General features: G+C 34.8%; 1 protein-coding gene and 1 long non-coding RNA gene across 2 annotated transcripts; one reads left to right on the top strand and one right to left on the bottom strand.

Moving 5' to 3' along the window:
- The first annotated feature begins 253 nt into the window (after positions 1 to 253).
- Positions 254 to 3,804, top strand: LOC104103778 (uncharacterized). The gene is made up of 2 exons (XR_687978.4): positions 254 to 616; positions 3,431 to 3,804. It is a non-coding gene; the product is annotated as an uncharacterized lncRNA (long non-coding RNA).
- A 404-nt stretch (positions 3,805 to 4,208) lies between these two features.
- Positions 4,209 to 10,598, bottom strand: LOC104103777 (BEL1-like homeodomain protein 9). Its single transcript, XM_070195128.1, has 5 exons — positions 10,442 to 10,598; positions 9,502 to 10,296; positions 6,519 to 6,889; positions 5,158 to 5,218; positions 4,209 to 4,890 (listed from the first exon to the last, which is right to left on the bottom strand). The coding sequence occupies exons 2-5, from the start codon at positions 10,282 to 10,284 to the stop codon at positions 4,336 to 4,338; spliced, it is 1,770 nt and encodes a 589-aa protein (XP_070051229.1). The 5' UTR covers positions 10,285 to 10,296; positions 10,442 to 10,598; the 3' UTR covers positions 4,209 to 4,335.
- Positions 10,599 to 23,184: the final 12,586 nt, after the last annotated feature.

Below are 23,184 nucleotides of genomic sequence, written 5' to 3' on the forward strand. Positions count from 1 at the left end.
CAGTTGGTTGATGTTCTCACCAAGACCCTAACAAGAATAAAGCATTCATCGATATTGGGCAAGTTGGCAGTGTTTACAACACTTTCAACTTGAGGGAGGGGTGTGTGTGTGTTGAGAATTGTATAATTATACTTTCATATGTAATGTTAGTTAGTTGTACAGTTAGTAGTGTTAGTTAGTGGGCCAGCTCAACATTAGTTGTAATTTGGTATTACACGTGTATATACTTTGTACTACACTGAGAAATAAAGGTGAGCTTTCACTTTCCCAATTCCTGTTTCTCTCTCATGACTTCTCTCTCATGGATCGAGCTTCAAGCTCATCATCAACCACAAATTTAACAAGAAGCATGGATTTTGTTCAAAGAGAAAGCAGGTCAATCTGTGAATGATCCTAATTTGTATACAATAGCAAGAGATGTTGCAGATGAATGCAAGGGCCTTCCTATTGCCCTTATAACTGTTGGCAGGGCTCTTAAAGATAGAGGCAAGACTTTTTGGGAGTATGCACTTCTCCAGCTAAAAAGGAACGTTCCGACAAATATCCCGGGACTACTTATGGATGTGTATCGGCCTCTGGAGTTGAGTTACACTCGTCTGGAAAGTAATGAAACTAGGTACCTTTTTCTTCTCTATACTTTGTTTAAAGAAGATGTTGATATTTACCTTGAAGATATAATTAGATATGGAATGGGACTTAGCATGTTTAGAGGTATCAATAACTTGGAAGAAGCAAGGAATAGAGAATATGCATCAGTTGAGATACTCAAAGATCGTTTCTTTCTAGTAGAGTCTGAAAAAGGATATGTCAAAATGCACAACGTAGTTTGTGATGTGGCAATGTCTATTGCATCTAAGGATAATGGTTTCTTGGTATGCCATGATAGAAGCTTGATTGAATGGACACGGAATGAAAACTGTACTTGCATTTCAGTACATCTTTGGTCATAAATTGCTTTTCCGGAACTGTTAACTTTTCCGAGACTTCAATTATTGCTCTTACAAGGCTAATTATCCACTTTCTATTTTCCTATTTTCAAAGTCTTACCAGCTAGATAGTTTCTTCAAGGAATGAACACCTTAGGGGTCTTAGAATTAGAGTATGTGCGTTTTCTAGCACTACCCTCATCACTTACATATCTGCAAAATCTTCGAACATTACATCTTCGTAGTTGTTATTTGGGAGATATTTCCATCATTGGGGATTTGAGAAGTTTAGAAATTCTTAGCTCTTCCTATTCGATAGTAAGGACTGAGGATGTACCTGCACAAATAGGAAGGTTGTGTAATCTAAGATTGTTGGATCTGACATGTTGCAAGAGGGAATATAATACTAGTGATTCATTAAATATTGAAAAAGTTACAATATCAGGCCTATCTCATTTGGAAGAACTTCACATGTTAAACAACTTTGAAAAGTGGGATGAAAATGCCATCAAGGAGCTAGAATGCTTAGTAAAATTGAAGGTGCTACAAATTGAAAACTCAGATCTAAGAGAGGTTATCAACAAAGAACTTGGATTTCCTTCCAACCATAGAAGATTTGCTATATCAGTAGGAAAAAAGTTCGAAGACTGTGATAAGAATTGCCTGGATCCAAACAATTTTGTTGTGAGTTCTCTGTCTTTGGACATTCCTATCGAGGTTCTTCTTTTAGGGCAATAGGTACGCCTCTTGTTGGAACATACAAAATATTTATACTTGAAAGGTGAGGGTTCGACGGATGCCATAAAAGAATTGGCTCCAAAGGGATTTAAGCACATGAGACAGAATGGTGCAGTAAACTGGAAACTCTTGTTGATTCTTCAATCAATTGGCTTCCCATTTTTCCAGATCTTGAATAAGCTTAATTATCTGTTTAACCTAAGATCAATTTGCGATGGAGATACGGATGGTCTTGTGCATTTCTGGAAGGGTGCTGTTGATCATCTTAGGGACGGGATAGAAAGACTCTTCACTTGCTTCTTCGGTAATCTTCAGAATCTCAAAATATCTCGGTATTGTTCGAGTAGTTACAAAAGTTTTTTCCCTGCACTAGGAGCTGAAGGCCTTGTTAATCTTACAAGAATAAAAATTTCTGAGATCTGGGGGATGGAACAAGTGATGGGGGGAAAGGTGAAGAAACTGAAAAACAAAAAGGAATTACTACACCAAAAAATGTGATGCCTAAGCTGGCACGTCTTTCTCTTAGATATGTCAACGACTTGAGGAGCTTTAGCCCAACCAAACAATGTTGGGAATTGCCATCATTGCAATCTGTACATATCGATGGTTGGGTCGAGATGACAACATTCACCATGGAATGCCTAAAAACACCCACATTGGAAGAGATCTCTCTAGACAAGTGAGATTGAGGAGAAAGACCTCAATGGGGCCATTCATCGTCAATTCACACTATCTATCGTGTTTCTCTTTTACACGCCTCTTAAAAAATATTAATTAAGAAGGGAGTTGGACTATTTTACCCTTATTTATGTCTTAATATATAATCTCTTTTCATTGAATATTTATTTTATTTATATGTCATCTCCATCTTCAAGAACAATTATTATTTAAGATAAAATGTAAAAAATATAATTTAATTTGCCTTAAACTTCCAAAATGACATATCATTCGACAACTATTTTTAGAAAGCCGACAGATCATTTGAGACGGAGGGAGTACTAGTCCATGTGTTCGATATGTTTGTCAATCTTTGCATTTTCCCCTACAAACATTTCAACTTTTGCTTCCCAAATTTCTAGCAACATTCAGAATTTTGTCTACCTTTTGTGTAATGCTTTTTTACACATAAACATTCTTATTTTTTCATTCTATTTTCAAATTTGTGCTGTCTCTTCAGTCTGCTTTTGAGAGTTCACTAGTGAAAAATACTTTGACCCTTTACTTTAATCACTAGCTTCCGCATGTTTTTCAGTTTAATAGATTAGTGCAAATATACTATTCCCGGACCTTTTTATATTTTGATATATTCATAAAAAGAATTTAATAGTATTAGTTATGAAAAGCATTTGACTAGTTTATCCTTCTTTCTTCCTTAAATGAAAAACTCTTTAACTTCAGCATCTATGTTAATTAGGTCCATTTTTGAATATTACTTTGGTATGATCTCTTTATTTGGTCCGTTTCCAAACGCTACTTTGTTTTTTCCCCCAAAAAATACACTCTTTAATATCGCACTGGTTTTTTTCATACTCTGCCCATGGTTTTTTTACTCTTTATTGGGATGGAACAGATGGGTTTGCCGTTATATCTTGTTTATTATTGTTTTTCGCGGCTTATGTGTTCCTTTTGCTTAGCCTCAAAGCCTTATCATCCGCGTTCCTTTTTTTTTTTTTGGCTTAACTCAAGTATTGTTATTGTTGTTCTTATTATTACAAGTTCATATAATTCTGGTATATTACTAATATTCTGTACTAAACTTTCTTTAGAATAAGGAAATAGAAATAGAAGAAGGAGATGCTGATACTTAGAATCAAGAAGAAAAAGAAGAGGCGGATGCTGGTGTTGCTGACCTTAAGCGGGGAGGCGGTCATCGGATGACTTCTTTTGGAATGTAAAATTCGCCATAATGAAGTAATTAGTCGTGTTGTTGTGGTTGATCGTTATGCTCTCCTTGCATTGCAGTGAATGAGGAAGAAGAAGATGACGATGAGGAGGTACTGAAAGTTGATTACTTCAATAGTTTTCTAGTATTTGTTAAAATAATCTGAAGAAATTAGTTTGTACGTACAATACATTTATTTTAGTCTCTAGAATAACATGGCATTGTGCAAATGAATCATATTGATGTTCTAGTTCTCAAGCTTTTATATCACTAGCTAGAAAATCATGTATTGAGGCCAAAATTAACCTTTTCCATTGCAAATGAAGACTGAATAATATTTAGCAAATGCGCAAAAGCATATCATTTTGTGATTAGTGAACTTTTCAGTTTTTTAACTTCCCATTGCTTTCAGCTCGATTCGAAGTACATATGCAGAAAACTTCATGCTTGTGAAATATATAAATTAGATTCATTTTGAACCCACTGAATATAAATCCTTGATTCATATCTGCCTATATCAAGCAACTAACTGTTCCTCCTTCACTAACATAGCATATTCTTTGGTGCGAGTGTGTTTATTATATATGCTCAAATGAACCAAGAAACAGTCGCAAAATATTGGTCTAAGGAAACAAAATCTTTAAGAACCATACAAGTAGTGCTGATGAGAAACCTACTAAGATTACTGTGTAAAAAAGATGGTTTTACCAATAATTTGTTATCCAAAGATAGTATGGAGTAGTGAATTCTTTCTAACATTCTATAAATGAAGAAGCAGGAAAATATTTTTTAACCAACAAAATCATGAAGCAGCTGCCCTCCAATAATATTATTATCTCTTCCTAACTGACGATTTTGTGTTTCAAATCCACCAAACATGAATCCTTCGTTATTTGCATCGATACCAAAACGCCGAGCTGCATTTCTTGGGAAGGAACCTGATAAACCAATACTTACATTATTGTTCTGATGAAGTCCCAATGTTAACGACACGCCACCATTTCCAGCTGATGCACTCATTTGATCAATTCCCACATGAGAATGAGGCGAAAAATTGTCATACGATAAATTCATCGTCTCCTGATCATCACCTCCTAAATGAGTTTCACTTGGATCATTATTTCGTGTTCGCTTTGATGGAACATCATGAAATTGTTGTGAAGACGTAGATGGATGTTCAGATGGAAGTGAATTACTCGTTGGAAAATGTTCGATGGGATTGTTTTTGTTTTGTCCCTCTCTTTGTGAAGCTGCTTTCTGAGCTTGCCGAGTTTCAAGATTGTGTATCTCTTCTACCATAGGCTTCCATAGTCTAACTCTCGCATTGATGAACCAGTTAGAAACCTGATCCATTAGTAAAATATTGAATTAGATAAGGTAGATGCAAGCAAAAAACGTCTAACTATTATATATATACTGACAGTGTAAAAGAACTTTTTACATCGTCAGGTCAACTAAAAGGTAATTATAGGTAACTTCTCATAAAAAGTGAGATTAGTAACGTAAAAAATATGACAAGTTACATGTTACGACAAGTTAAAATACATTAAAAATTTCTGCATCCGGCTATTCAAGGATGATAATCAGGGTATCAATATGAAAAATGCACACCTGATTCCTTGAAAGACCAGTCTGTTTCGCCAACATTACTTTGTCAGAGTCTGTGGGATAACTGCAACAGCATCAACACTAGAGTTAAAAGTACAGCGACAAAACTCTAACTTTTCCCATATCATCTTTGAATCAAGAAAACTTAGAGAGCTAACTAGATTGTTAGAATTTTAGACAGCAAATTTCCTATTCTGCAATTTTTTATATTACATGTTGTTTCCTTTACGTCGGCTATCTTATTATTTTGTTGTCTTTACTATTTTGTTTCTCTCCAGTATTTCCAACATGGCCACTTTGTTTTTCAAACTTCACTACTGCTCTTTTTTCAAACTTGCTTTGTTTTTTTTCTTTGAGCCGAGTGTGGAAACAACCTCTCTACCTCATTATAGGTAGTTGTAAGTTCTGCGTACACAATACCTTCCCCAGACTCCACTTGTGAGATTGCACTTGGTGTGTTGTAATTTAGATAGCAAATTAAAGCATTCTCAAGCTCACTAGAAGGAAGCTCAACTCCAATAAAATGCTGGACAAGGGTACTAATGTGTTTTTCAACATACATCTATTCCAGTACATGTTTTACACTTATAACTCCATACTTGCACCATTTTTTCAAATACACTAACAAAACCATTAACAAATAAATGCATCCTTAAACAAATACATGCATCCTTAAGCAAATACTTGTAGTTTCCTAATTCGTAAACCAAGTAGATGACCAATAACAACAACAATAACATATCCAGTGTAATCTCACAAGTGGGGTCTGGGGAAGTAGTGCGCATGCAGGCTTAACTCACCTTGTGTAGGTAGAAAGGTTGTTTCCGAAAGACCCTCAGATCAAAACAAGTAGGTATAATCACAATAGTATAGATATAGAAATGCAGTAGTGGATAAGTCAAAGAAGCAATAACAAGAGGAAGATAATAGAAAAATCGAAACAAAAGCAACATCAATAGTAATAGAAATCCAAAAATATGAAAATACGAGAATAACGCTACTACTACTGGAACAAAAGGAACGACGCTCGACTAACCACCTACCTTCTATCCTAATTCTCGACCTCCACACCCTCTTTTCAAGGGTCATGAACATAGTTTATTAATTCAACATATATGAAGTTGCCATGATTGTAACCGCTATGCATTGACAGTATATAACTCTTTTTACACAATCAAATAAGATGGCCTACAACAACATGCAACTCTCTATAATATAAGCCTAATTTGATAATACAGAAATAAACTCTCTATAATAAGCCTTATTCTGTGGTATTAGAAAATAAAGTAAATGGCCTGCTATGATAAGTTAAAATGCATTACACTATCGGTGTATACAAGTTAAATCCAATTGATATTACTTACGGGTGCAAAAAATGGTCAAACAACCATGCCCGGAGAACAATTACTGCACGCTCCGGTAGCCCTCTTTGTGGTCGCCAAACAGGCTGATGGTCAACAAATCCAGCATTATGAATTGCTTGTCTTTGGAAATAAATGTCTTTCCCTGCAGGATTTCCAGCTCTCGGGATTGAATTATCACTTTCGCAATTTGGAGATTTGCCTGTGTACTGCAGTTGGTCAGTGATGGCATTTTTAAGGCACCTAAAGTGTTTGGACAAAGCTTTTAGAGACAGTTTTGCAAATGGTGCGGCATTCCCAAGTCCAGGAACAGATTCAAAAGATGCCACAACTGCTTGTAGCTGTTGATAGTACTGCTTATACCTTCTGTAAACCTGATGAACATCACCCTAAAGATTTGTCAAGAATACAAGGAGAGATTTCCTTAAAATTAATTGAAATCTTAAGTGATGCAAAAAGTTCATCTGAATAGCTTAGGTATACTTCTCTTTTTCATAATCGCAAATCTATGAGGGTCAATGACATCAAAATTCACTGGATATATAGCGCAAAGTTCAAGCACGCGTAATCCACACATCATGTATTGCGCTCTTAACATGAGACCAAAGCCCTTGGCTAAGTATGAATACTTCTTATAAGCCATAAATATAAGAGTGACAGTACGTCCAAGAAGTAAATGGAATATGAATATGCTAAATTGCCTGAAAATAACTCATAGCTAGCTCATACCACATTTGAGAAAAGAGATTTATCAGATAAATATCAAGTGTATTGAGCAATTGAGAACTGGTACCGAAGTCGATCAAGGTTTTTTTATTGCATTGGGTTTGGATGACTTTCTGAAGCCCTTCAGATAAAACTTAATTATTGCATATCATTGTCAATTTTTGTTATGTCATTTTTCCAGTTACTGATGAATTCAGTAATATTCATTTATTACTGATAGTAGCAATATTCTTCTGGGCTATTGTCCCGTCACATCCTCGAACCATGAGAGCACAAGCAATTGAAACATTTTCAGCTCAAGTTCATCAAATTAAAGCACATTACAAATTTCCCTATATGAGACGAAAATACCTACACTTCAATTAAAGTCTAAGATAATTTAGTACCTCGCTCTATGGAATAAAAAGGATCATGAGGTGTACATTAATCAATAACACTTTTAATGAAGTAATTAACATTGCGCAATCTTTTAATAGCCTCTTGGACACTGACAAGATTCTTCCACCAATCACAGCAAGTGATTGAGTAACTTTGCGATGGAAAAAGTTGTTGTCAACACGAGCCAAAGAATTGAAGAAATGTTCAAAATTAAGTGAAGCAAAAGAAAGAAATATAAGGTGGGGATTACCTTCTCAAGCATTATGCTTCAGCAAGGTTAATGAAATGTAGGTTAGTAACACGAGAAAAAAAATTGTTAATTTGGAAAAATACGGTGAAGATGATGGAGATTTTTTACCCTGCCATACTTAAACCATGTAGTTTATGATAATTTTAAGAACTTAGTGGGTGTTTGGACATAAGAATTGTAAAATTCCAAAAACAAAAGTGAAAATTTTTTTCAAGTAAAAATGGTATTTGAAAATTAGAATTGTGTTTGGACATAAATATAATTTTGGATTGTTTTTAAAGTTTTGTGAGTAATCTGAGTGAATTTTGAAAAACAGTTTTTTGAAATTTTTCAAAATTTCGAAAAATTCCAAAATGCATCTTCAACTGAAAATTGAAATTTTTATAAACAAACGCTGATTTCGAAAAAAGTGAAAAGTTTTTGAAAAAAAGAGAAAAATTTCTTATGTCCAAACGGGCTGTTAATTTGATATATTCCAACGCATTTAAAAGGGAAAATAAGAGGAGGAAAGAGGGTCTTGAATAATTTGTCCCCATAGTAAATCTTTTCAGATAGATTCCCCTAATCTCTTCATCCACAATACGGCCAAACTAAGTTTCATATAACCTATATTAGAAACTCTTTCTAAATACTTGTCAGCCACTTTAAGGAACCAATTAGTGCATATATTCCCCTCAATCACTTTTTTCCAAAAAGATGATTTAGTGATCGAACTTATATGCCTAAAAAGTATAGGCATCTAGATACCTATAATACAACCAAGAGTAAACAAAATTTAACTATTGTGCTAAGAATATATATATATATATATATATATATATATATATATATATATATATATATATATATATATATATATAGATTCATTACAAATTGGTTACTGCATGTTGGACAGACATTGAACGATAACTCTAAGCCTTATAGAATGAATCTACTTTTAGTTACATAGAAACTACCGTGCAAGAAATTACTTTGAGAGTTTTCATAGAGAGACAACAAGGCAGTACCATAGGAAAGAAATTGAAACAATATCTGAAGAAATTAAACCAAGCCTGCAAACCATGCGGTGAGCAAAAACCTAAGATATAATGGTAAGAGTTAATCTCTATATACTGTCACGTCATCTATAGCTAAAGATAAATATAAATTAGACAATTTGCTAACAACAAATTGTATCCGAGGAAAAACAAAATCCCAGGAAATATTGACAGAGCAAAGCTAGGATTTGAAGCTGATGGTTCTCAACTTGCTGTCAAACAAATAGTTCATCTTAGTTAATGAGTTAACAATTAAATATTTATACATATAATGAATTTCCTCAAATAAATATAGTATCTGATTATAAATTATTAAGTTCGTCCCAAGTCCCAACCCGTACCAAATAATCTAGCTCCGCCCATGAACATTGAAACAACAACAAACAACATACCTAATATATCCCAACAAGTGAATCCGGAGAGGATAGTATATACGCAGACCTTACCCATGCCTTGTGAAGGTTGTAAAGATAGAGAGGCTATTTCTAGGAGAAACTCAGCTCAATAAAGCTCGCATGAACATTCAAAGTAAAGTATAATTCAATGATACTTAGCAAAAACATCCAATCTTAAATCTCAAAAAAATAAATGGTACCTCATTAAGCATTGAAATTAACTTGGACTTGTTCCTCCTGAGCTCATGACTTCCATCACCACATGAATATTGGGGATCATCACTTAAAGGTGCTTCCAGTGAAGGATCCATCACTGCATAATTATCATTAGCAGCTAATTTTTCAGCATAAATACCCCTACCAACATCACAAATCTCTTCCAATAATCGTTGTGCAGGTTTTAAGAATCTTGATCCCTTTAGAATTGAAGCATAGCCAGTGAATGGTCCAAGAGGAACAGTAGCATTACTCTTTGATAACATGTCGTTGGTAAATATTGAAGAGTCATATCTTTGTAGGTTAAGCTCTAGAGGAAGATTACTACTACTACTACTTTGGTTGTTGTAATGATGAGATGATGACAAAGACAAAGACAAACCTTGACCTGTTGTAATATTATTGTTACTAATATTAGTCGCAGGAACAGCAGCTAGTGAAGATAATGGTTCTTGTTTATATACCACATCAACATCACCACCATTGAAAGATTGATCAAGAAACCTAAAGTTTTGATGACTGTAGAGAAAAGGGTTGCCATTAATTTCTTGAAAAGAAACACCAGATGATAATTGTGGATCCATGAAATTAACACCCTTTTCTTTAGCATCAGAAACAAGAAGGAAATCTGAAGGGATAAGTGAGTGATGGTCAACAAAAGGAAGTAAACCAGCAGCAGAATCAGAAGGGTGGTTTTGTACAAAAACTCTAAGCCTATCTCTTCTGCTTTGTTGTGGGACATGATATGCTTCAAATCCCTCAGCCATATCTCACTGCAACTACAAAAAAGAGAAGCACTGTATTTTCTTGATATATTAAACAAAAACTGAGTAGACAGAGAGAGAGATAAAGAGAAGTCAGGAACAGTGAAGAGATGGGATGAAATGAAAGGCTATTATTATTATAGATATATATCTGATATACCTTTTTCAGTTCTGGGAAAGAGAAACTGAGGATTTACTGTTTACTACCTCATCATATACATGGCAACTCTTTTAGGAGTTTACAGCAGATTTGCTACGAGAGAAATGAGAGGAGCGAACAAATTACACACTAATGTGTTTTCTCTTTCTTTTGTTTTTTTTTTCTCTAAGAAAGTCACTTTCTTACAGACTTCCACTGACTGACCAATTAAAGTAAGTGGGGTCAGGGACTTTTCCTTTAACTTACGGCATGGGGATGTGCACAAGACTAGCCATCGCTAATAATTGGCTTAGGTTTTCTTAGCAGTAATAACCCCCAGATATTTTTCGGAACAGCCACACCTCTTTCTCAACATTTTTGTGACTCTCGTACCACGCCGTCCGTAGATTTTGGTTTCATTTTTTTTTTAAAATTAAAATATTATTTATTTATGAATTATGATCATGTTTTGAGAAAAAATACTTTAAAAATTTTCAAATTCCCCAAAACTGATTTTTGTTGTATTCGCAAAACTTCAATTTTATCAAATAAAATGCATGCACAAACATAACTTTAAATTTCAAAAATTATTTTTTCAACACAACTTCAAAAACACTTTATTCAAGTTTCAATCAAATTTATTTTCAAACGCTAGCATAATATATACTCAATGATTTTGTTTTAGTTTGTTTAACTTTTTATATTTTAAAATAATCTAAATTTTTATTTTTGCTCTTAATTACAAATTTCTATAGTCACATAAATCTCATAATCAGTTTAACATTATGGATTTTTTAAAATTATGAGTGAAATGGGTGTCAAATATAGTTAGGAAGAAGGGATAATATAGTGCGGAATGTCTCCAACTCCTCTCCGGCTTAAGAATGGGCTCAATGCAAATCTCCTGTGCGAACGCTTATAACCTGTTTGGCCAAGCTTCTCAAGAGCTTAAATTTTTTTATTTTTTTTTCTTAAAAGTACTTTTTTTCTAATTTGAACAAAATATAGTATATACCAAAATAACCGTTAAATATAATACTTAGGGTATTAATGTATAAATATTTCTTATTATTTTTAGGATAGTTTTCTAATATATAGTGACTTTAAAGGTGAATGCTTTTATATTTGTTGAATGATTTTTAATATATTTAACTTATATTAAAAAAATTAAGTACTTTTAAATTTTATTTTTATATTTTACTTAAATAAAATAAAAAAATTTAATTATTGCCGTAATAATATTTTTTTAAGATTATTTATTTACTTATAATATTAACTACTCCTATTAAGTAAATCTATTTATATCCTTATTCGTAATTTGATACTTAAAAGTATTTTCTGAAAAATTTGATCAAATACAAATTATTGCTCAAAAGTATTTTTCAGAGTAATTAGTCAAACATAAATTGTTTCTCTCTAAAAGTACTTTTTTTCAAAATATTTTTAAAAAACACACTTTTCAAAATTAACTGATCTCTCAGGCTTGCTAGGAGTATTAGTTATGGAAAACTCCCATTTATTCGTTACCACGATTTTTGTACTTTTGACAACTCTTTCCTATTTGGCCTAAGTTTTTTGTAGGGGTTACATGTTTGTGATGCGTATGAAGTACGTGAGAACAGGGCGTATGAAGTGAGGTTTGGCTTTGCCAACACGCAATTTACCCATATACTCTACTTACGAGGTCTTACATTAATTTGACAAAATTAATGAAACAAGTAAGAGAAAGATTTCATGACGTTGGACCTTAACAGTTCCCAATAATTGATTACCTAAAGCTTTATGATCTCTGGCACCATATTGTAACAAGGAGTATGACTCCGACATGGAAGCAAAACTAAAAAGTTTTCTTTACTCGCAGTTTTAGTAAAGTTTATATTCCCATAAATCTGTGGCATTTAATTTGGTTTTCGTTTAGACTTCACAATATTCTCTAGAACTGAGCAGTTTAGTTATATTTTGGAGAAAATGTTTCTTTTAATAGTTGGATTAGAAGTTTAGAAAATCCTATGCTCAGATTGTCTTTTGTGTTCGAAAAAAGTGTTTTGCTTTTCTCTAGTCAAAATGTGAAAAAATGATAATCTCAACTAATAAATTAGTGACTGACGAATTGAAAAGTGAAAGGAACCAAAGTCCCCAAACTGTCTTTAGCATAGATATATATTATAGTTCTTTTTGGTGAATTTGGATAGGTAAAATTAAACTTACTTTTTGTCATGTTTAACTAAAGTGCTAAGCTGTACCATATATAGGGGACGTTGGTGTGGTGGGCATATCTTTCACCAACTGGTTTAGACATATGAATTTCTTAATGGAAAGGTGCTCTTTCTCTCAGAAAGCCCCTAATAGGCAAATAAAATGCATATATACAACTTTGTCTTTGGAAGTGTCACAACTCACAACATGTTGAATAATTTGAACTTGTGAATGTCGCAAATAGTGAATTCAATGTAGCACAAAAGAGAATTACCCTTGTACTCGAGTATGCCAGCTTTTATTGCACAAAGTCAGCATTGCTTGAACAAAAGGAAATTAAAAGAAATGCGAATAATAGTATTTATTTCTTTATTACACCAGGGGTGGGGAAGGGGAGAAAGAAAAAGAGAATTTTACATTACTAGTACTAGTAGGATTTAAATCTTTCACCTCAACTGCGGAAGGCTGGAAACTCACCTAAGCTAGCATTCAACTAACTCCGGGAATAATTCTGCAAAAGTTCGTAGGGATAAAACTATCGTAACAAAAGCAGAATTTTATTGTAAAATTAAGAATATATCAGAAAAATTATCGACAGGCATATTTTCCTTATGTTTGTATTATAATCTAGTGCTTGTCAATTATCAACGTACATTAAATGATTAAATCGTATACAATTATTCATTGAGTAGGAGTACAATATGTTTCAATTGTATTGTCATTTATTTCCATCTGCAGGTAAAGTTCGTAGGTCCAGAATTACAGTAAAATGACGAAAAGCAAAATGCATTATTACGTTTACGTGTTAACTGTGAAGTAAGCAGTAGTATAAAATTCCCGTGACTATTTCAATTTAGTGACAGTTCAAGCTGACTCCACCCCTCGACAATTGAGGCAGCCACCTTTTTAGTGCGGTTTCTTGCAAGTAAATGTATACAACTTTTGTTTGGAATCAATATTGAACTTGTGACTATTGGTGTCAGATAATTATATAATATGTCAAACTCAGGTACAATTTACATAAGTACAATAACTAACTAGACTCCACAACGATCTTTGATAAGGAAATTTCCTCCTAAGATTTTGAACAGAGGAATATAGAAAGGGAACAAATATACCTTCACTCATTTGCCCGTGATGAAAAATAAATAAGATATTTTCTTCGGCAAGTTCAATGATTAATTGGTTACAAAAAAATAGTTTAGCAACTTTCTTTATACTCTGTCCATCTCAATTTATGTGGACTAGGCATAAAGTTTAAGAAAGAAATAATTTTTTTAAAATTTATGATTTTGAACAAGCTATAAATATTTTATGTGGGTATACATCAAATCATTAAGGATAAAATAAAAAGTTTAAAGTAAAATTACTTTTAAATAAAAAAAAATGAAATTCTAAATCTTTTTGTTGCATATTAAGAAAGAAAGTATGACATATATATTGGGACATAAATTGGGTAAGAAGAAATAGTAGATTTGATAGTAGAAAAAATAGTTTAGCTTGATTTTAGTATAAACAAAATTTAGTGATCATATTCATCCATAAAGTTACATCTATATGTATTTAACAGATCCTGTTAAGTACTCCCTCTGTTAAATTTAGATGATATATTTTGTTTATCGAGAGTCAATTTAGATGATACATTTTAGATTAGTTTAATTCATTATTTTAAATTTATATTTAGATATTTAAAAATTATACGAAAAACACTATAAGTTACAATTTCTCTCATATTAATAAAAAAAATATTTTAAAATATTAGTCAAATTTCATATAGTTTAACTTTTTTATCGTATAAAATTAAACGGAGAAAATAATAGTTTGAATTCTTCCCATTAGTGGTAGGTGCCAAATAACGTTGGAGAAGAAAAATGAAGAGAAAAAAAAAAAAGAAATAAAAAGAAAGAATAACTACAGTTGTAGTAGAAGCTCCTAAGAGGGAGAATGATGTGATGGTAAAGGTAGGGTGGAGGGGACGAGGGAAGTTCAAATGGCAACACGTACGTGGGGCTCTCTCTTTTATTTCATAAAATAAAAATACTCCTAAATAAATCTTAGCTGTCTTTGGACCTATCAAGTTGGGACTTGTAATTATGATTGAAGCTGAACAATGATTAAAATAAACTGACAGTAATAGTTGGTTCTGATTTAATAATTTACACATGTTAAGTAAAAATTTTAAACTAAATACAAAGTTGGGGTTGAAGTCATTAGTTCGACCGAAGTTCAAACTTTAGCTCGTCCATTAATTTTTACTCTCCCGCTCAAATTATCTATTGTGTTATTCTTTACACAACCCTTAAAAAAAGAAGTAATAATTAAAATGGGTTTTTGACTATTTTACTTTTATTTATGTCTTTGAATATAATCTAGCTTCATCAATATTTATTCTATTATTACTAAGGGTAAACAAAAATAACAACCCAATAAAATTTCACTAGTGGAGTTTGGGGAGGGTAGTGTGTACGCAAACCTTACCCTTACCCCGAAGGTGTAGAGAGGTTGTTTTCGATAGACCCTCGACTCAAGAAAACGAAAAGAAGAAGAAAAGAGGCAATATATTAGTACCATCAATAAAAATCATAGAAAAAAAAAACGGCATCACCAAAATCAGAAAATAGATAAAAAGCAAACAATAACCGGTAGATAAAGCCCGGCATTAAGAGGAATGAAAGAGTAGTGTGAACTCAACATTAACCACTAGCAGCCTAAGAATAAGTCCTAACAGACTCACCCTGGTACGCCGTAGAAATATGCACAACTACCTCCTAACCTACAACCTTAATCCTCGACCTCCACAACTTTATGTCTAGGGCCATGTCCTCGGTAATCTGAAGTCATGCCATGTTCTACTTGTTCACCTCTCCCCAATACTCCTTAGGCCGCCATCTACCTCTTCTCGTACCCACCAAAGCCAGCAGCTCACACCTCCTCATCGGGGCATCTGGGCTTCTCCTCTAAACGTGCCTGAACCATATAAGAAAAAAATAATTAATTTTGTCTTGAACATCTAAAATAACTAATAATTTGAGATAACTATTTTTAGAAATTACGACATATTATATGAGATGCAGTGACTACATACGATTGTATTGGTGGAAAAATAGATATGACACGTGGATTAGTGATATATTGACAGGTAATATTTGTATTAGAGCAGTAAAAAGGAATGAAGGAGCGTGAGTGAGATATTCACGGGATTGTTTATAAAGATACCGTATGTGATAGCTGGGGAAGAAGAGATAGGTACGGGATGATTGAAGACCGAAAGAGAAGAAGATTCATTAATAGCTTCGAATATGGAAAAGAAATCAGCATAATCCCTAATAATGCACGTGTAGGCATGCAAAATTTAGATTTAAATTCAATAAATAATTTAGACTATATTTTAAATATATTAGTTTAAATAAATATTAGTTGGGCTACAAATGATGAGCCCACTTCATTAGGCCCAATATGTCATCTTCCTAGAGGCCCAATTTGGTTCCACGTGTCAAATGACGTGGCACGCCAAGTCAAACGGAAGAACCAATAGGATTATGCCATATGTCAAAATGACAGGGCATGCTAAGTCAAATTAAAAGGTCAATGAAATTGTGTCACATGTGCAAGTGACATGTTCTGGCCAATCAAATGCGGCATTGTCGCGCTTCGATGTGATTGGCCGAAAAGAGTTTATTTTCATTACAACTATTCTCTTCCACAACTATAAATAGGGGTCTTCATAACTCAGAAAAGATCAGAAGTTATAACAAGAAGACACAAGGGAGCTCGTGGATCAAAGGCCACAATTCTCTGTAAACTACAAGTGTTCAAGCATTCAAGCACTTCAACACAAATTTCATGAATTCAAGATCAAGAACGAAGTCAAATTAAATTCAAGGCGTTTAAGATTAAGGTTACTTGTTCGTGATACAATGCGTGGCAACAATCAAAGCGTTTGCGACGGATAAATCAAAATCAAATTCAAGATCAACCTCAAAGGCCCTTGAATTTATATTGGAAAAGTAGAATGAGAGGAACCATAAAGATTGTAACACTCAAACTATTTGAAATCAAATACTACGATTGTTGCAATATTTTTCGGTCTCGATTATTTTCTTGACGTAATTTATTGTCTACAAATTCTGGCTCGCCCAGTGGTACAATCTCTACCTCGCATATCAACTTTTCAATCGCCAAAGTTCAAGAACATCAAAATGGCTTCACAGAAAATTAACTCCAGATCAACTTCCATTAAGATTGCTAATTCCAAGTTCTATGCTAATGTGGAAAGTATACTCGATGTTACCTTTGAAAGTTTTGAGCCAGTTACAAGGAGCAAAGCAAGCTCTTCAGGATAACAAGCACTCCAAGTGTCGTCCATATCAACCCTATTTTGGGATCTTCATCCCCAAAAGGAGTGATATCTTCTGTAAGCACGACCTAAAAGGGGAACAACGTCGCCGAAGTGATTGAAAAGATTCTTGCCTAACGTAGTTTATCTAAGTCCAAGAAACCTTTCACGCAAGCCGATGATGATGACTTGAGCACTGAATCTACTATAGCATCCATTAATGCGACATCTGAGCTCTATCCCAATAATGACCTATAGCATTCTTAATCCTTTACGTCGATCATGCAACCAATGGTTATTGAAGCTTCTACCATAGAAAAACAACTTGCAAATTTGACGAAAGCAATTGAAGGCCCATCAAAGTGCATACATGATCAAGATGCTAAACTTTTCAAGTTAACAAATAAATTGGATAGCATGGTAGAAGGTGAATCCACACAAACACCTTTAAATTTTCAAATGTCACAAGAAAAAGAGACTCTTTAGAAAAGCAAGCAACGACAACCAAAGAGATCCAAGTCTCCGTCGAAAGTCTGATTCCCGTTGAAAAATTAAATGACTTCATCATGGAGGTTACCAAAGATAAGCATGAGTCGTCGTCCAAATTATCTTTCACATATGAAATGTTGTATACACAAAGAATTGATAACTTGAAGATGCATGTTGGTTATCAACCTCCTTAATTACAACAATTCGACGGCAAGGGAAATCCAAAACAACATGTAGCGCACTTTGTTGAAACTTGCAACAATGGTGGAATGTACGGTAATTATCTTATCAAACAGTTTGTTCGTTCTCTCAAAGGTAATGCATTCGATTGGTACACAAATCTCGAGCCTGATTCTATCGATAGTTGGGAGCAATTGGAGCAAGAGTTTCTCAATCGTTTCTATAGCACAAGATGCATCGTAAGCATGATCGAACTTACAAATACTCATCAAGGAAAGGATGAGCCAGTTATTGACTTCATCAACCGCTGGAAGAGCTTAAGCCTCAACTGCAAAGATTGCCTTAGCGAAACTTCTGGCATCGACATGTGCATTCTAGGCATGCACTGAATTTTTTGCTATATCTTACAAGGCATAAACCCCAACACATTTGAAGAACTAGCAACTCGTGCACATGATATAGAATTGAGTATGGCTATAAATGGATATCAAAGGTTTCCTGGATTTGAGCCTCATTATGAAATAGAAGCAGAGGATGTTGAGAATAGGGGCAAGTATTCATCCGAAGATGAAACTGAAGAGTCCATGCATGTTGCAATGCTCCTTGATGCATGAGCCTAAACAGCAAGTCGTAATGCTCCTTGACACATGAGCCTAAACTGCAAGTCATAATGCTCCTCAACGCACGAGCCTAAACTGAAAGTTATAATGCTCCTCAACACACGAGCCTAAACTGCAAGCTATAATGCTCCTCAACACACGAGCCTAAACTGCAAGTTATAATGCTCCTCAACGCACGAGCCTAAACTGCAAGTTATAATGCTCCTCAACACACAAGCCTAAACTGCAAGTTATAATGCTCCTCAACACACGTGTCTAAAATGCAAGTTATAATGATCCTCAACGCACGAGTCTAAACTGCAAGTTAAAATTCTCCTCAATGCACGAGTATAAACTGCAAGTTATCATACTTCTTGGCACATGAGCATATATTGTATGTCACGAAGCTCCCCATTTTTGAACTAAATCTTCTAGGAGTAAAGCTCTTCAAATTTGAGCAAAGTCTTCAAATTATAAAGCTCTTCAAATTTGAGCAAAGTCTTTAAATTGTAAAGTTCTTCAAATTCGAGCAAAGACTCAAATCGAAAGCTCTTCAAAGTCGAGCAAAGACTTCAAGTTGAAAAGCTCTTCAAATTTGAGCTAAATCTTCAAGTTGCAACACTCTTGGACGCATTGTAACAACCCGGTCAGTCGTTTTGAGTATTACAGCCTCGTTCTCCTATTTACTACTCAATTTATACTTTATAGTTAATTTATGACTTGTCGGGATAATTTGGTTCAGGTCCGTAAGGATTTCAGAATGAATTGAGACACTTAGTCTCATAATTGAAAACTTAAGTTGGAAAAGTTGACCGGATGTTGGCTTATGTGTAAACGACCTCAAATTTGAATTCTGATAATTCCAATAGCTCTGTATGGTGATTTTGGACTTAGAAGCCTGTCCGAAAAATTATTTAGAGGTCCGTAGTGGAATTAGGCTTGAAATGGCAAAAATTAAATTTTTGGGAAGTTTGACCAGGGGGTTGACTTTTGATATCGGGGTCGGAATCCGATTCTGGAAATGGGAATAACTTCGTCATGTTATTTGAGGTGATTTGAGGGTTTGCCCAAGTTCTTATGGTATTTTAGGACTTTATGGTATCTTTGGTTGACGTCCCGGGGGCCTCGGGTGAGTTTCGGGGTGAGTTTTGAGCGAGTTCGGGCATTTCGGCACTCTGATGTTGTTCTAAAATGTTGGAAGTGTAGACCACACAATTTCATGTGCTGAGGCACATTTTTTAGTACTATAGCAGGTGAAAAAGTGCTGCAGCAAACGAAAATGTACGGACCGCAGAGGAAAAATACGAACCGCACAATTTTGTCTGCTGCCGCACTTCAGGGTGTTCTGCAGGTTCGGTGGCCCGATTTTGGAAGCTTATATATTTTGATCCACAAGTAATTTGGATAATTTAAAAACGAAAGTTGTATCCCTTCGTGTCTAGTTTTCAGAAATATAAAGATATCATTATTTGGACATCTGTAGAGAAAGTTATGACCAATTTACTTAAGCCTGGTAGTGGAGAGGCTGTGAGGTGCGGCCGCACATTTTTTGTGTGACCGCAGAACTTGGAAATGTGCGATCGCAGAATTTGAAAATGTGCAGACCGCACATTGGGAGATCAGAGGGTGTACTATATAACCGAGGCCTAGGGTATTATTTTATTTTTGGACCTAGAGAGCTCGATTTGTGACAATGTTTCGTGGGTTTTCAAGAAATTCATCGGGGTAAGTGATTCTAACTCGGATTTGGTTACTACACATGAATATATCATTGTTTTCATCGTCCAATTAGTATTTTGAGATGAAAATTTATGGAAAATTGTAGAAATTTCATAAAATAATTTTTTGGTATTTGAATGTCGATTCAAAGTTGGATTTGAGTGGAACTAGTATGGTTGGACTCGTAATTGAATGAGTTATCGGATTTGGTGACTTTTGTCGGATTTTGAGATGTGGGCCCAGGGGCGAGTTTGGGTCGATTTTGAATTTTGGCTATAATTTCGTATTTTTCTTATGGAATTAATTCATTTAGCCTATATTGATTGTGTTGTACTGCTTGTGGCTAGATTCTGGACGTTTGGAGACGGATTTAAGAGGGAAGGGCATTTTGGAGTAGAATTTAGCCCGAATTGAGGTAAGTAACTCTTCTAATCTTGGAGCTGGGGAATGAATCCTGATTATACGTGTTATGTATTTGGTGTTGAGGTGACGCACATGCTAGGTGACGGGCGTGCACCGGGTGAACTGTGACTCCGTTACTTCTGTGGTACTATGTAATTACCTGAACTTATCTGAAAGCATGAAATCTCTATGTACTAGAGTTATCAAAATGTGATTCATGCTATAAACTATGTTTAGGCTACATGTTTATCCTGTTGGGACCTATCGAGGTCATTTCTGTTGTTAAGTTATTTGCTTTCATTGCATTACATACTTAGTCATACGCATTCATATGCATATCATATCTTAGTCTCTGTTGTTATTTATTGATACATCATATCATCATTTTCGGGCTATTTTCATGACATTGTGAGCCCATGAGAGAGAGACCGGAGATATTGATGACTGAGTGAGGCCGAGGGCCTGATTGATTCTGATATTGATACTATGGCACGTGAGTTGTCCGTGAGGTTTATAGTGCTTGGGCTGAAGGAGCCCCTCCGGAGTCTGCCCACACCCCCCAGTGAGTGCGATTAATATTATTAAGGGATGGATCTTCCCTGGACAAGGATCTTGTCCGAAGCATTATATACCTGGAGATGGATCTTCTCCATGGGCTGGATTGGCCCTACTCGGTACTGAGTGACTGTTGATCAGTTGATGTGTATATTCCGGGATGGATCTTTCCTGAGTCGGATAGGCCATATACAGTACCGAGAGATTGAGCATGATGAGTGAAATGTGTGAGAAAGTGAGATTGAGTACTCTGAGAGTGTGAGTACATAAGTTCATTCTCTGAGATGCATTGCATTGACATGCACACATGACATACATGCATAGAGATGTATTTTTCTCATGTTGTACGGTATCACGTCATTCATGATTTCTCACACGTGTTGACATATGGGTATGGTGATGCATTTGTTTTACACTGGTTATCCGAAAAGGAAATGAGACATCTTAATTATTATGGAAATAATTTTTGGGAAAATTATTGTTTTCAAACTTACTCATATTTTTGGCAACTTCGGTAAATGATTTTGGGTTTTCACTGATGTACTTGGAAGGCAGAACTATTTTCAGAAATCATGATTTTGCTGAGCATTTTATCTCTGAGTTACTTCTTATATTATTTATTTTACGTTGTTATGGACTGTGTTTGGCTTTGGTGTTGGACATGACCTTGGTACAAGCTCGTCACTACTTTCAAGCTAAGGTTAGGTTTGTTACTTATTGAGCACACGGGATCGGTTGTACTCATACTAAACTTCTGCACCTTGCGTTAAGATGTTGGCTACTGATGTTGCTTTGTTCGTTGGGAACTGGATCTGAAGATGTACCCACGTTCCGGTTGTAGCTGCCTCTTGTTCATGATTGCCTTAGATTCATAAAACTATGTTTATGTACTATTCAAACAGATGATGTATTTACTTCATACCAGCTTTGTATACTATATTCTTAGAAACTCATTATTTGTACTATCAGTCCTTGGGTAGTATATCAGATTCAAAGATTTCTTTACTTAAATTGCTTTATTAATTATTATTGGAATTGATTAGTGGTTAATTGGCTTACCTGACGGGTTGGGTTAGGTTCCATCACAACTAGACGAATTTTGGGTCGTGACACGCAAGAGCCTAGGTTTCATATCATGAAACTCTTCAAATTTGAGCAAAATCTTTAGGTTGCATGGCTCCTCAAAATACGAGCTTAAATTGCAAATTGCTATGCTCCTTAACGTAAGAGCATAAACGGCATGTTACTCCTGGCCCGCAAGAGTATAAACCGTATTGCCCATAAAAAAGAGTCTCCTAGGTTGAAAACCTCGAAAGAGGCGACCTAGGAAAAAGTTAGAACAATAAAAAAAATAGAAAAAACACACCCATTCTGAACTACGGTATGACTTGATACTCTAAACCGAGGTACGTAGATAGCTTAAGAGTTTCTTTCTAAGTTCAGTCGTATAAGTTCAAAAAGATACATATTGTCCCAATCGTTGTTCGAATTAAGCGTGATGGAATATAATCCATAAGACTGAAAATTTAAAAATAATCAAGCTTACATGTGTTCTTTCGTTGAACTTTGTGCCTTATCAAAGATTGATGGATCAATATGGGCAAGCCTCAATAGCAAATTGGCATCTCTGATGGATGGATGTAGTCTTTTAGTAGAAGGCCATATATTCAAATTGAAGTTTTTAATGCCAAGTCAAGTTGAATTCGTCTTGCCTACTACACCTTCTGTTTGAAGTATTCAAGTCCTCTAAGTTTTCAAGCCCGTCGGTCTTCAAGTTAAATTTTGCAAAGTCCACCGCCGCCAGTCTTCAAGTCAAAGTATTCAAGCCCTCCAAATCTTCAAGTCTATCGGTGGTCAATCTGAAGTCCTCAAGTTCGCCGATCTTCAAGTTGAATTATATAAGCCCTCCAAATCTTCAAGTTTGTCACTATTCAAGTTGAATTCTGCAAGTCCACCACCCTTCAAGTTGAAGCTTGAAAGTCCGCCAATCTTTAAGTTGAAGTATTCAATCCCTCCAAGTCTTCATGTCCGTCGGTCTTCAATTTGAAGTCCTCAAATTCGCCAGTCTTCAGGTTGAATTATTTAAGCCCTATAAGTCTTAAAGATGAAGTCTTCAAGTCTACTAATTTTTTAAGTTGAATGAAAAGTCCACCGCTCTTCAAGTTGAAGCATCAAAGTCAACCAAATTTTTAAGCCACTCAAATCTTCAAATTTGTTGGTCTTCAAGTTGAAATCTGCAAAGTCCGACAAGTCTTCAAGTTGAAGTTTTCTAATTTTCTGATCATAAG

This window comes from Nicotiana tomentosiformis, chromosome 2 (assembly GCF_000390325.3).
Source record: "Nicotiana tomentosiformis chromosome 2, ASM39032v3, whole genome shotgun sequence".
In the NCBI taxonomy this organism is placed as follows: domain Eukaryota; kingdom Viridiplantae; phylum Streptophyta; class Magnoliopsida; order Solanales; family Solanaceae; genus Nicotiana; species Nicotiana tomentosiformis.

Coding starts and splice junctions, on each gene's coding strand:
- LOC104103777 (XM_070195128.1), bottom strand. CDS start 10,284: ATGGCTGAGGGATTTGAAGCATATCATGTCCCACAACAAAGCAGAAGA. Junction 5,219..6,518: donor TTTGACCATTTTTTGCACCC/GTAAGTAATATC, acceptor ATGCTGTTGCAG/TTATCCCACAGACTCTGACA. Junction 4,891..5,157: donor CTGGTCTTTCAAGGAATCAG/GTGTGCATTTTT, acceptor CTAATGGATCAG/GTTTCTAACTGGTTCATCAA.